The sequence below is a fragment of the Nycticebus coucang genome, chromosome 2, assembly GCF_027406575.1.
Source record: "Nycticebus coucang isolate mNycCou1 chromosome 2, mNycCou1.pri, whole genome shotgun sequence".
NCBI lineage: Eukaryota > Metazoa > Chordata > Mammalia > Primates > Lorisidae > Nycticebus > Nycticebus coucang.
The window spans coordinates 183847586-183861060 of NC_069781.1; the positions used below are offsets into that span (position 1 = coordinate 183847586).

A 13475-nucleotide genomic window follows, 5' to 3' on the forward strand; every position below is an offset into this window, starting at 1 on the left:
ATTAGAAATTAAAACTGACATGTTAAAAATACATACTTTAAAAAATAACAGTCATAACCTATTACATTTTTTTAAAACAAAGACTATAAATTTCCCAAGACAAAGAAAAAATCTGGGAGGAGAATGGGATCCTTTTACTTTCTGCAAATCTCTTCAGTGACTGGCTGAATAGGACACAGCTGGGTCCCCACAGCCAGCCTCATCCCCCTGCTGCAACAGGTGGGTTGGTCCAAGCATGGGAGGAAAGCTGGGCTCAGAGATGGAGCTGAGAAGCATTTTAACAGCTGGTCCAGGTATATGACTTTATACATTTGTGAAAATGTTTTTATAGGTTTCCCTACTAGACGGCACACATGACTTGAGCACCTGTGTCAGTGCAGGTGGGAGACAGCATGTGGCCATCCCTCCCACCTCCTCCTGCCTGTGGAGGTGGATTCACACAGATGGACATGACAAGGTGAGGGTCATCAGTTGGGGGGAGGGAGCAGCCCTCAACCTATAAGCACCCTGGGGTCGGCCCTGGACATGCTGCATGGGGCCTCCCAGCGGTCACTGGCTTGTGTACACACCTCTTGTCAGCCCCTTCCTGGTCTCGTTTTCCCACCCATCTTCCTGGGACATCTCCCAAATAAATGATTTGGCCCTAAATCCTTGGTTCAGGGTGAATTCTAGAGGCCCTGAGGTGATGGTGAGTGATACTCTTGTGTACATTAATTTCACAGTGATAAAATAACAGCCAGGTGTGGGGGCACATGCCTGTAGTCCCAGCTACTTGGTGGCTGAGGTGGAAGGATTGTTTGAGCTCCAGAGTTCAAGTGCAGCCTGGGCAACATAGCCAGACCCCATTTCTAAAACAAAACAAACAAAACAAAACAGGACAGCAGCACTGTGCATGGCTCTTCCCTCTCAGGACTCCTGGGAGTCACCCCTGAGGTGGATGGTGACAAAAGCCACACAGTCAGGAGCTGTCCAGGTGGGAAAAGGGGGCCCCTCCTGAGGCAGAGTCTGGGAGGCCCAGGCAGCCCTCTGTGGTTCAGCCTCAAGGGTGAGCAGGTGCTGGTGCTGACCCAGCAATTCTTGGTCCCCAAGTCAATACAAATTGGCAAGAGACTATAAAAGGAATTTATACAGGCAAGGCTTTACTGGGGCTTTGCTGCAACATAGGGGAGGCAGTACTGCTTAAGACACCAGACTGGTTCTCCAAACAAAGGGTTGGAGACTTTGTTTTTTTTTTTTCTTTTTCCTTTTATTATGTCATAGACTACAGATCATGAATACATTTTTCAAAGGGCAGAGAGAGAGAGAGAGAGAGAGAGAGGGAAAGTTCAGAGCCAGCATGAAGGCACAGCATGAGAGTTTTGTTGGCAGCTGCCCATCCAGCCATCATGCTTCTTTACACGTCACATGTGTCATTAGCATGTCTTCTCCACCCTTAGGTGTGACTTTTAGTTAAGATGAGGGGAAAGGTCTACCAGAGGGCAACTCTGGGCTTCATCCTTGCAGCACCCCATTTGCACTGGCTTAGCCAGGGCGGTGGGCCTGCTCCCAGGACTGCCACACCCTCTGCTGTTGAAGGGGGTGTCGGTCACTTAGAGGCTTTTCTTTAGTAAGCGGACTTAAGCTTTGGCTTAAGGCTCAGGCAGGTGGCCAAGTCCACCACCTAGATCACCTCAGTGGCAAGAGAAACACAAAGCTGGTGGGGCCTGCTCAGCACTCAGGAGACCCCGACAAGGCCTCCGCAGCATCCTGCCCAGCAGCTTATCTCTGCAGAGCAGTGACTGGACCACACGTCAGCACCAGGAACCAGACACTGAACAGTTGCTTCTGCCTTTCTGATAACAGGTGTTTCTTTATTTTCTAAATGTGAAACTGAGAGTGGGAAACCCCTGTGTCACTAGGGGAGGAGATGGCTCCCTCTGTGTGCTAAACAGCTATGACCAAAAAACTTAAAAGGTCCTCTTCTTTTTCTTTTTTTTTGCAGTTTTTGGCCAGGGCTGGGTTTGAACCCGCCACCTCTGGTATATGGGGCCAGTGACCTACTCCTTGAGCCACAGGTGCCACCCCTTAAGCCTCTAAGTTTCTTTTTTTCTTGAGACAGAGCCTCAAGCTATTGCCCTGGGTAGAGTGCGGTGGCATCACAGCTCACAGCAACTTCCAACTCCTGGGCTCAAGCATTTCTTCTGCCTCTGCCTCCCAAGTAGCTGAGACTACAGGTGCCTGCCACCATGCCTGGCTATTTCTTTTTTGGTTGCAGCCGTCATTGTTGTTCAGTAGGCCCAGGCTAGATTCGAACCTGCCAGTTCAGGTGTATGTGGCTGGCGCCTTAGCTGCTTGGGCCACAGGCACCGAGCCAGATGCCGCCCCTTAAAAAGTCCTCTTGGCCTGGCCCAGCAGCTCATACCTGTATCCTGTAATCCCAGCACTCTCAGAGGCCAAGACAGGAGGAGCACTTGAGCTCAGGAATGCAAGACCAGCCTGATGAAGAGCTAGACCCTATCTCTACAAAACAGAAAAACTAGCCTGGTATAGTGGTGGGTGCCTATAGTTCGAGCTACTCAGGAGGCTGAGGAAGGAGGATCACTTGAGCCCAGGAGTCTGAGGTTGCTGTGAGCTAGGCTGCTGCCATGGCACTCTAGCTTGGGGGCAACAGAGTGAGACTGTCTCCAAAAAAAAAAAAAAAAAAAAAAATCCTCTAATTGCAGTTGGTTTAGGGAGAGGCTATGCCTATAATTTATGCTCCAATCACAGCTCTACAATTTTACAAGCTTTTCCTCTCTACTGCAAAGCAGGCTTATAACTGTTTCACTCTGACATTCTGATCACTTTTGCCACCTTTGAGAAAAGCTAGGATTCCCATCTTAATTAGAATAGGACAGTTTATTACAGCTGGAGATCCAAGAATAAGGGTTGCAAGGCAGTTCAGGTTGAGGGGCTGGGGGGCCTGGCTGAGGTCTGTCTGCAGCCACTTGTCAAGGCTCCTTAAGGGCTAACTGTGCCCTGCTGGAGGTTCTGTTGTCCCAGGACTTTTCAAACTTTCTTGTCCAAAACCCACAACGAGAAATACACTGTTTTAAAACATTCTATTTTCTTTTTTTTTTGTAGAGACAGAGTCTTACTTTATGGCCCTCGGTAGAGTGCCGTGGCCTCACACAGCTCACAGCAACCTCCAACTCCTGGGCTTAAGCGATTCTCTTGCCTCAGCCTCCCGAGTAGCTGGGACTACAGGTGCCTGCCACAATGCCCGGCTATTTTTTGGTTGCAGTTCAGCCAGGGCAGGTTTGAACCCGCCACCCTCAGTATATGGGGCTGGCGCCTTACCGACTGAGCCACAGGCACCGCCCAAAAAACATTCTATTTTCAAATATTCCAAACATACAGAGAAGTTGAAAGAATCTCACAGTAAGCACACATGTAGCACCCCTCAGATACTGTCAATGTCACGCCATCTTCACACCATATCTCTCTTCACCTTCAACATGTCTCAAGTCTCAGACACACGTCTTCCTGACCACTTCTGCATGTGTGCCACTGACTACAGTTCAATATTTGTTTACAATTCAATTTTTAGATAAACTCATAGTGTAAAATGCACAAGTCTTAGTGCACCCTCAAGCGTTGACAAATTCTTACACCTCTGTGACCCTAGCCCTGTCACAGTGATTTCCATCACCCAAGAACCGTCCCTCACAGTCCTTCCTGTAGTACCCAGCAAAAGGACCCCTAGAATCCCCTAATTGTCTCAGCCTGAGTCCCCGCACGTTTCAACCCCACCTTGGGTTAATTCTGAGGACAGGTTTCAGAACAAGAAAGTTCCCTGAGTTCTCAAAAACTCCTAGACACAGGTTAAAACAATGGTGAAAACTTACTCAAGCAGAAATTCCCAAGCCACTGAGTCTCCCAAGCTGTCCCAGTGCCAACCACTACATTGTAGCCCCCAACTGTAACCCTGTCCCTAAGCTAACCAGCCACATTCTGCTTCTGTGTTTGTTCTCTTGCTTGCCACACAGCAACAAAAAAAGGCATAAAAGGCAGTCTGCTTTTCTCTTCGGGGCCATTTGGTCTTTGGGGCAGGGGCCCGCCTGCACAGGTGTAATAAATTACCATTTGATTTATACCTGAAGTGGGGTCCAAGTTTTTCTTACAGGTGGAACATGAGTACAACATTTCAAGGCAATTCCTTCCCCCAGCCCCCAACCACTGTTTGGTTTAAGAAATTCATTTTAGGCTCGGCACCTGTAGCTCAAGCAGCTAGGATGCCAGCCATATACACTGGAGCTGGTGGGTTCGAATCCAGCCTGGGCTCACCAAACAATGACAACTATAACCAAAAAATAGCTGGGCATTGTGGTGGGCGCCTGTAGTCCCAGCTACTCGGGAGGCTGAGGTGAGAGGATTGCCTGAGCCCACAAGTTTGAGGGTGCTGTGAGCTATGACACCAGAGCACTCTACCTAGGGTGACGGAGACTCTTTCTCAAAACAACAAAAAAGAAATTCATTTTGCATGGTGCACACATACCAAAACTAAACTTCAAAATATTGCCTTAAAGATGTGGGTCTCTGCGGCACCCATATCTCAGTGGGTAGGGCCCTGGCCACATACACAGAAGCTGGTAGGTTCAAACCCACCCTGGGGCAGCTAAAATGACAACTGCAAAAACAATAAAAAAAAAAAAAAAGGCTGGGTGTTACGGCCGGTGCTTGTAGTCCCAGCTACTTGGGAGGCTGAGGCAAGATAATTGCTTAAGCCAAGAGTTGGAGGTTGCTGTGAGCTGTGATGCCGCGACACTCTACCCAGGACAACAGCATGAGGCTCTGTCTCAAAATAAAAAAAGTGGGTCTGGACCTTCTACACTGATTTCTTGACCCAGTGATAACCTGCAAAGCACAAATCCAGGTAGTGCACTCTAAAATACACATAGGAAATCAGGCTCCTCCTCTCCAGCAACCTCCAACTTTCTCACTCAAGGTTATTTTGCAAGCACCAACTGCATACTGATGTTTCCTTTAATTTTCTTTTTTAAACGGGCACAATTCATGCTCTTTACAGAAAACTTGAAAGAAAAATGGAAAAGCAGGAGCTCTCCTCTCAGCCCTGTAGATCTGGCCTCATCTGGAAGGAGGGGCTCCAGTATCAGGGTCATAGGTTTTCCAGAGAACCTATATTTCAGATAATAAAAGTTGTCTTAGAACCAACACTTAAAAAAAAAACTCACCCATTTGAAGGCAGTTTCTTTCATTCTCCTTTCTTTTATAATTGAGATATGTCACATATCATAAAAGTTTACCCTTCAAAAAACTGTGCAGGCCTGCCAGGTGGCTCACACCTGTAATCCCAGCACTTTGGGAGCCTGAGGCTGGAGGATTGCTTAAGGCCAGAGGTTCGAGACCAGCCCGAACAACACAGCCAGACCCTGTCTCTACAAAAATATTAGAAATATTAGCTAGGCATGGTGGCACATCTCAGCTGCTGGGGAAGCTGAGGCAGTTGGATGCTTAAGCTCAGGAGTTTGAGGCTGCTACGAACCGTTCAGCCACTGCACTACAGCGGGGGCGACAGAGTGCAACCCTGTCTCTAAAAAAAATAAAAAGTAACAATAAAGTGTGCCATCCAGTAATCCAGTGGTGGTGGCATTCTCACAAACTTGTGTGCGGACCCCACTCCTGGGCTGCAGCGCATTCGCCCCCGAGGCGCACGCATCCTGCTCCGCCGTGCGTTGACCTCTGTCACGCTGTAATTTGAATCGCAGCACCAAGGCAAGCTAACACCGTTCTGCTCCGCCAGGCCTTTACTCATTTTGGGCCCCAAAGCCAGCGATCGGAGTGACACGCGATGCCAAACGCAGACCACACGCGAACTGGGTCGCGAGCAGGCAGCGCACAAACAGGAATGTACTTGGGCGCGTGCGCGTACTAGTGCGCATGCGCCAGGGCCAGTCCATTTCCTGCGCCGACCCCCGGCACCAGTGGTGCGATCCGCGGTGGGGCGGGGCCAGGGCGCCGGCGCGAAAACCGGCGGGAAACGCGCGCTGCCTCCTTCCCGCCGCCGCCATGGAGCAGTGCCGAGTCACCGACTTCTTTGCGTGCCGCCGCCCCGGGCCCCGCGCCGTGCCCGCGCGGGCCAAGTTGCCCTGTCGCACCCCGAGCCCCGCCGAGCCCGCACCCCGAGCCCCGGGCTCAGCCCCGAGCGGCAGTCGCAAGCGCGCGCGCCCGTCCGCCGACCCCGGGAGCCCCAAGGCCCCGCCGCCTGCGCGCAGGAGGTTGCGGCTGTCGGCCGACGCGGGAGAGGTGAGCAACTCGGGGAAACTGAGGCTGGAGTGGTGAAGGCAGGCGTGAAGCTGGAGGAAACTCAGCCCACGGCTTGTCCGCAAGGCTGGGGAGGGCCAACCCTGGCAGCGCCCCGGGTCCCTCTCTGTTAACTTTAGCAAAGACCCTGAGAAATGATTAACCCCAAGAACCTGGGCCCAGCCCTTGCATGTCCAGTTCTGATCCAGCCAGTGGGTCCCCTTTCTGCAGAGCCAGGTGCACCCTGGACTTGTCCTGTGCTCACCTTGGGGTTCTTCCCAACAGACCTACAGCTTGGGCTTCTCAGCTGACTCCTGCCCTCGAGCCTGCTCTTCTCTGGGCACCAAGGTACAGAAAGTCACCATCTCAGCAGATCAGCTGTCCCCCTTGGCAGCCTTGCAGGACAAGGTGAGGAGGCTGGACCAAGGGCAGGTGTGACCTACCATGGGTGAACGGCGTGGCCTGACAGCCCCCTGCGTCCCCAGGTCCCCCCGACGGACACCATCTCCGAGCTCCAGTCGTGTCTGCAGCGCGCTCGTGAGCTGGGGGCGCGGGTCCAGGTGCTGAAAGCCAAGAAGGATGCTGAGAGCCTCTGCCTGCTTGAGACTGAACGCCCTGCAGAGCCACCATGGTGAGTCTGGGAGGGTGGCCACGCAGAGTGATTGAGCAGCAGCTGGGCTGCACCTTTCAGGGAGGTAACTGGTGCAGCCAACAGGGTGGGTAGTCCAGAGCCCAGCCTGCTGCCCACCTGCCCTGTCCCCAGTACCCACCTTGAGGAGTCAGTAAATGCCGCCCCGTGGGCCCTGAAGAACCTCAAGTGTTGCCAACAGCTTGTGGTCATCAGGCATTTGCTGTGTGTCTTCAGAGGCAGGGGTGTGGCGTCTCCAGAGGCAGTGGAGGGTGTGTGGTCTGGCTGTGTGTCTTCAGAGGCAGGGGTGTGGGGTCTGGGTCTTCTCTCAAGGCTGGCTCTCTCTCTGACAGTAGTGAGAAGCTGCCTGCCTACCAGCGCTTCCATGCCCTCGCACAGCCCAGTCCCCCGGGACTGGTGCTGCCCCACAAGTACCAGGTGCTGGCTGAGATGTTCCGCAGCATGGACACCATAGTGGGCATGCTTTACAACCGTGCAGAGACTGTGACGTTCGCTAAGGTCAAGCAGGGTGTCCAGGACATGATACGCAAGTGAGTGGCCTGCAGCCATGTGGGCGCTGCGGGGCTTTGCGGTCGGTGCTGCTTTCTCCTGACCTGGTGCCACCTCCCACAGGCGCTTTGAGGAGCACAATGTGGGCCAGATCAAAACTGTGTATCCTGCTTCTTACTGCTTCCGTCAGGAGCGTAACATCCCCACCTTCAAAGACGGTGTCAGGAAATCTGATTACCAGCTCACCATCGAGCCGCTGCTGGATCAGGGTGAGTGTGCTGGGTCCAGGGCCTTGGTATCCCCAGCTGTGACCATGCACCCTTTTGAGGATGGGTGTGAGGTGCTGGGCACCAGGCCTGTGAATCCTAGCCAGGCCACTCTCCCTGCAGAGACCAGCGGTGCAGTCCCCCAGCTCACGGCCTCCCACATCCTGCAGCGACGGCAGGTCTTCGGCCAGAAGCTGTTGGAGCGAGCCAGGGAGCACCACAAAGTGAGTGGCTGTGGCACGCAGAGGCCAGTGATGCACCTGGTCCTAGCTGCAGAGGCAATGGCACTGTGGGCATTTTTGTCCGCCCTGCCTGAGTGTCCTGTCCATGCTCTCAGCATCCCTGCCACACAGAGTCCTTATCAGAGGCCCAGGGTGCTACCCCTGGTCAGTGGTAGAGTTCTGAGTTGTCCTCTGAGGGTGGGGAGGGCATAATGTTGGCGACACCTGGCTTCATGGTAGGCATGGACACACACTGGGTCTGCCCTGTGCTGAGGAGCTGGTGAGCTCAAGGGGGTCATGGTGGCCCTGTGAGGCCCTGTGCTTTCTCTTGCCAACCAAGCACCTGGGCACAGAGAGGTTACCTGACATGCCTGGGGTTGCCTAGACAGCCCTGAGATGTGCCCAGGGTCACCCAGCAGGGCCCCTGCTCATTCTCCTGCAGGCCTTCCTGGCCTCCCTGAGCCCCCCAATGGAGGTACCTGATGACCAGCTGACCCGCTGGCACCCACGCTTCAATGTGGACGAGGTGCCGGACATTGAGCCTGCCAAGTTGCCCCAGCCACCCACTCTGGAGAAGCTCAGCACTGCTCAGGAGGTGCTGGCCCGGGCCCGCAGCCTGATGTCACCCAGGGTGAGGCTGACTGGAGTTTTTTGGGGTGGGTGGGGCCTGCCTGACAAAACAAGGTGGATGTAACAGGTGAAGCCTCCATGACACCCCATTTGGCTTCATGTGCGGCTGACGGTCTAGACCAGGTGTCCTCAAACTGCGGCCCGTGGGCCACATGAAGTGGTGTGAATTGTATTTGTTTCCGTTTTGTTTTTACTTCAAAATAAAATATGTGCAGTGTGCATAAGAATTTGTTCATTTTTTTTAAACTATAGTCTGGTCCTCCAACTGTCTGACGGACAGTGAATTGGCCCCATTTAAAAAGTTTGAGAACGCCTGGTCTAGACTCTAGAGATGGCAGATTGTGCTCTACATGGTTGCTCATCCCCACACAGGGGGTGGCTCCTACACAGACAGCACTGTGGGCAGGGCCCCAGGTTGCCCACTTAGCTTTCCTCCAGATGTGGTGACTGAACTTGGCCCGGAGACAGGGGTAGGGGGAGCTTAGGGCTTAGGGGTAGAGGGCTTCCTCTGGCAGGGCTGGGGCACACTGCCTCTTGTGACTTCTCTAACTTGTCCTACCCACAGATGGAGAAGGCCTTGAGTCAACTGGCCCTACGTTCAGCTGAGCCCAGCAGCCCAGGCCTGCTAGCCAGCCCACCTGCCACCTCCCCTACCACACCAACTGGTGCCCTAAAGGGGGTGTCCCATGACCTGCTGGAGCGGGTGAGTCAGTGATGGGCAGTTGGGTGCTGGGGTGACCTGCCATCCACTGACCGACCTTCTCCCACCCCAGGTACGGGCCAAGGAGGCACAGAAACAGTTGGCACAGATGACGCGGTGCCCAGAGCAGGAGCTGCGGCTGCAGCGGTTAGAGCGGCTGCCCGAGCTGGCCCGTATGCTGCGTGGCGTCTTCGTGTCTGAGCGCAAGCCAGCGCTCACCATGGCAGTGGCCTGTGCCCGGATGGTGGGCAGCTGTCACACTTCCATGAGCCCTGGTAGGTGGGGTAGGGCACAGGGCCACCCACTGTGGTCCTGCTATGGGCTGTGATCCCTCCCCGGGTTCTTGACTGTGGTGTCCACCGACAGTTCACCAGATGTGCACACTGAACACCTTGGTCACCCAGCCTGGCCTCTACTCCTGCAGCCCCTCACACCTGGTCTATTCTCTGCATTCCTGGGCCAGAACAAAATCTCTTCCCCATGGCTCTAGGCCCCATGTGAGAGGTCCACTTGCTCTTGGGTCTCTCTGGCCCAGGACAGAACTGCTGGTTCTGCGACTGCAGGGGCCATCCTTCTGTGGGGCTTGGGCAACAGGGTCCCTGCCTGTCTTCTACCACCACTGTTCACTCCAGCTGTCAAGGACACAGACAGGGACCCCAGGCTCAGACCTTAGCTCAGAACCCTCAGCCCTGAGGCCTATGGACAGGGTGTGATACCCCACTGTGAGACAGAGAGTGCACTCCTGTGGAGTTGCAGGGCTGGGTCACACCAGTGCCACCTGCACAGGGCCTCACCTTCCTTTCTATAGGCGAGATGGAGAAGCACCTGCTGCTCCTGTCCGAGCTGTTGCCTGATTGGCTTAGCCTCCACCATATCCGCACTGACACCTACATCAAACTGGACAAAGCTGCAGACCTGGCTGGCATCACCATGCGCCTGGCTGTCCTCACCCGCGCTGAGGAGAAGCTATGAGCCCAGTGGCTGCTGCAGACCAACCCGGGCTCTGGACATGCTGGTCAGAGCCCACTTGTGCCTTTTTATTTCCTTTATGAACTCCATGTACTCGGCTCTTCTCACATCCCCAGGGATCAGGCTGGACATGGGTTGCAGGCCCAAGGATAGTAGGTGGGTCTGTGTCCTTGGTCTCATGAATAGCGTGTTTATATTAAACTGGTTTCTGTAGGTGACTTTGTTGCTGAGCAGCACCTGTCAAGTTGTCAGGGGAGTGGGACAGGGTGCAGGGTCATGGGAGACATGTTCCTGAGTCCTGGGACCTGTGATCACATCAGGGCTTTGGAGCTGGGCTCAGTGCCACCACAGGGTCCTTGCTGGACACCAGGAGCAGAATCTGACTGGGGTATGCCACCTTGCCAGGGAAGGCAGGTGGCCCCTGGATGCTAGGAGACAAGGAGGGCCATGCCCTGGAACCTTTAGAAGGACCCACCTTGCCAACACCTGGATTCCAGTACTTTGCCCTCTGCAACTCTTAAGAAGATGAAGTTGCACTTTAGCCACTTGGGTAGCACTTGAGAACAGGCTCTCAACCACCCCCATACTGCCTTGCTCATGAGTCAGCATGCTGCCAGGCAGCACTAAGCAGCCCCTGCACCATCTTCTGGGCCACCTCACTGCACAGAAAGGCAGGCCCAGGCACTGGCCTGCAGGAGCCTGGCCCACAGGATGACAGGAGACAGTGTGTACATCAGAGATGTTTACTCTTGTTCTTTTGCCGGGTTTGTAATTGGACCCAATAGGCGATGAGGTGCTGCCCCAGGCCACCTTGCCAGGGAAGGCAGGTTGTCCCTGGAAGCTAGAAGAAAAGGATGGCCATGCCCTGGAGCCTCCAGAACAGCAGTTCTCAACCTGTGGGTTGCAACCCCTTTGTAACAATGAAAATGCATTGTGGCATTAGAAAGGTTGAGAACCACTGCTCCTTCTGAACTCTAGTACTTTGCTCTCTGCAACTCTTTAAGATGATGAAGTTGCACTTTAGCCACTAGGTGGGTCCTTCTGGAGGTTCCAGGGCATGGTCCTCCTTGTCTAGGAACCTGAGAACAGGCTCTCCATCACGCCCATACAGCCATGCTCCAGGCTTTAGCACTTCCAGAAGGGCCCCAGGCCAAAGATATAAGTAAGCTTTGGGTGGGCAGCCAGTGGCCTCTGGCAGAAAGGTCACTTAAGTTGCCCCAGGCTGACACTTTCCTCTCCCAGCTGAGGGGGTCACATGGTCAATCATACTGTAGGAGAGAGAAGAAGGGCACTGGCCCTAGCTTCTCCCTTCCTCGCAGCGACGTCAGCTCCACCAGGGTCACACACTCTACCACCTCAGCCTGCAGCCGGCCTAGCAACTGGCAGGCTGCCTGCATGGTCCCTAGAGAAGGGGGAGAGGCCTGGCTCTAGCCTGGGCTGCAGGGACCTCAGTGCTCCAGGTCAGCCCCTGGAGGCTGTGAAGTACTCAGACCCCACCCCATGTGTAGGGAGGCACCCCAGGGCCAGGCCCCCTTGGACTCTGGGCTGTCTGCCTGGGAAGGACCCTCACCGCCAGTGGCCAGCAGATCATCCACAACGATCACCTTCTGCCCCGGCTCCAGGGCATCACTTTGGATTTCCAGCTCAGCCTATAGAGACAGGAAACACGTGGGTGGTCCTCAAGCCTCCAGGAGAAATCAGCCGTGGCCACCATTTGGGTCCTGGTGCCAACCCCCCCTTGTAGCTTCCTGGCTATGTAAGCCTGCCTGGGTGTCTAATCCCCTCTGAGCTGTGGGACGGTGGCCTGGCCCCTCACCGTTCCGTACTCCAGCGAACAAGAGGTCCACACGGTGGGGCCTGGCAGCTTCCCCCGCTTTCGGATGAGCACAAAGCCTACGCCCAGCTCTTGGGCCAGGCAGGGTCCAAACAGGAAGCCTCGGGAGTCTAAGCCTGTGGACGAGAGCGGGCAGCTGACTGCGGCCAGTGAAACAGCTGCGTGGGAGTCCCCGCAGCCCGGGCTGGCTGGTGACCAGTGGCCACCACAGTGACAAGGGGCACCTGGCCTGCAGGCTCCCGCTGAGAGGCCGAGGACGCCCCCTCCCGCGGTAGTGGCTGGGTGGGGTGGGACAGCCCAGGGCAGATTTCACAAGTTTCTCGGCCTCATAGTCTCTGCAAAGTCAGCTGACCTCTGTTGGACATAAGCCCGTTCAGCCCCGTCTGAGTTACGGCGGGCACCCAGCCGTCTCAGGCCGGCCCGTCTCACCACTCGCCTGCGACGAAGTCCACGTGGCCGCCGTGCGCGTCCCGCAGGTGTCGCGCCAGAAGGCTGATCGAGGCGCGGAAGGCGGCGGGGTCCTTCAGCAGAGGCGAGATGTCCCTGCTCGGGGACAGGCCTGGTGAGCCCGTGCCGCGCCCAGCGAAGGCAAGGGCTCGGCCGGGCTCGCGCTCTCACCGGAACAGCACGCCCGGGGAGGGGAAGTCGGGGAAGCTGCGGATCCGCCGCGCCACCAGCTGCAGCTCGGGTTCCGCCATGCTGCACGGGAGGCTCCTGTGACCCGAGCGCCGGGGCGGGCGCGGAAAGGGGAGCGGGGGGAGGGGCGGGAGCGGGGGGAGGGGCGGGGCCGGGCGCCTGCGCGGCGGGGCGAGTCGTCGCTCCGGAAATCTGCGCTCTATTTTCGTAAATCAGCGAAGCGGCTTTTTTTTTTTTTGAGACCGAGTCTCACTATGTCACCCTCTGTAGTGCCATAGCTCACAGCAACCTCTAATTCTTGGGCTTAAGCGATTCTCTCGCCTCAGCTTCCCAAGCAGTTGGGACTATAGGCACCCGCCACAACGCGCCCAGCTATTTTTTTGTTGTTACTGTTTTTGCAGTTGCACACGCCAGCCTAGGTGTATGTGGCCAGCACCCTAACCACTGAGCTACGGGCCCCGAGCCGATGCAGTCGATTCTAAGCAGGGCTCTGGCTCCTTGCACCGCTAGACTGACGTGTCCCCGCCCCAGGGACCCTGGAACGGCAGAGGCGCGAATCACCGCGCCCTTACTCACTTTAGGCCTAGCGTGAAGGCGTCCCGCCCTGCTAAAACCCAAAGCCGCCCAGGGCTGACCGCGGGCAGGCACCATTCGGCTCCAGGCACTGGACCGTCGGGCACCCACCTGGAGAGCAGCCCCTCTGTCCGCTCAGCCTTGGGCTGCAGCCACGAGATGACAGGGGTCCCCAGAGACACAATTTCATTTTTTTTTTTTTTTTAAGAAAGCAAGACAACAGCAA

General features: G+C 55.4%; 2 protein-coding genes across 2 annotated transcripts; one reads left to right on the forward strand and one right to left on the reverse strand.

Annotated features, from left to right (window-relative positions):
* The first annotated feature begins 1250 nt into the window (after positions 1-1250).
* On the forward strand, positions 1251-10424 carry CDT1 (chromatin licensing and DNA replication factor 1). Its single transcript, XM_053554993.1, has 10 exons — positions 1251-6285; positions 6568-6690; positions 6768-6913; positions 7264-7461; positions 7544-7689; positions 7810-7910; positions 8350-8538; positions 9103-9240; positions 9311-9512; positions 10046-10424. The coding sequence occupies exons 1-10, from the start codon at positions 5920-5922 to the stop codon at positions 10207-10209; spliced, it is 1773 nt and encodes a 590-aa protein (XP_053410968.1). The 5' UTR covers positions 1251-5919; the 3' UTR covers positions 10210-10424.
* A 511-nt stretch (positions 10425-10935) lies between these two features.
* APRT (adenine phosphoribosyltransferase) lies at positions 10936-12816 on the reverse strand. The gene is made up of 5 exons (XM_053555132.1): positions 12659-12816; positions 12477-12583; positions 12023-12156; positions 11777-11855; positions 10936-11608 (listed from the first exon to the last, which is right to left on the reverse strand). The coding sequence occupies exons 1-5, from the start codon at positions 12736-12738 to the stop codon at positions 11466-11468; spliced, it is 543 nt and encodes a 180-aa protein (XP_053411107.1). The 5' UTR covers positions 12739-12816; the 3' UTR covers positions 10936-11465.
* Positions 12817-13475: the final 659 nt, after the last annotated feature.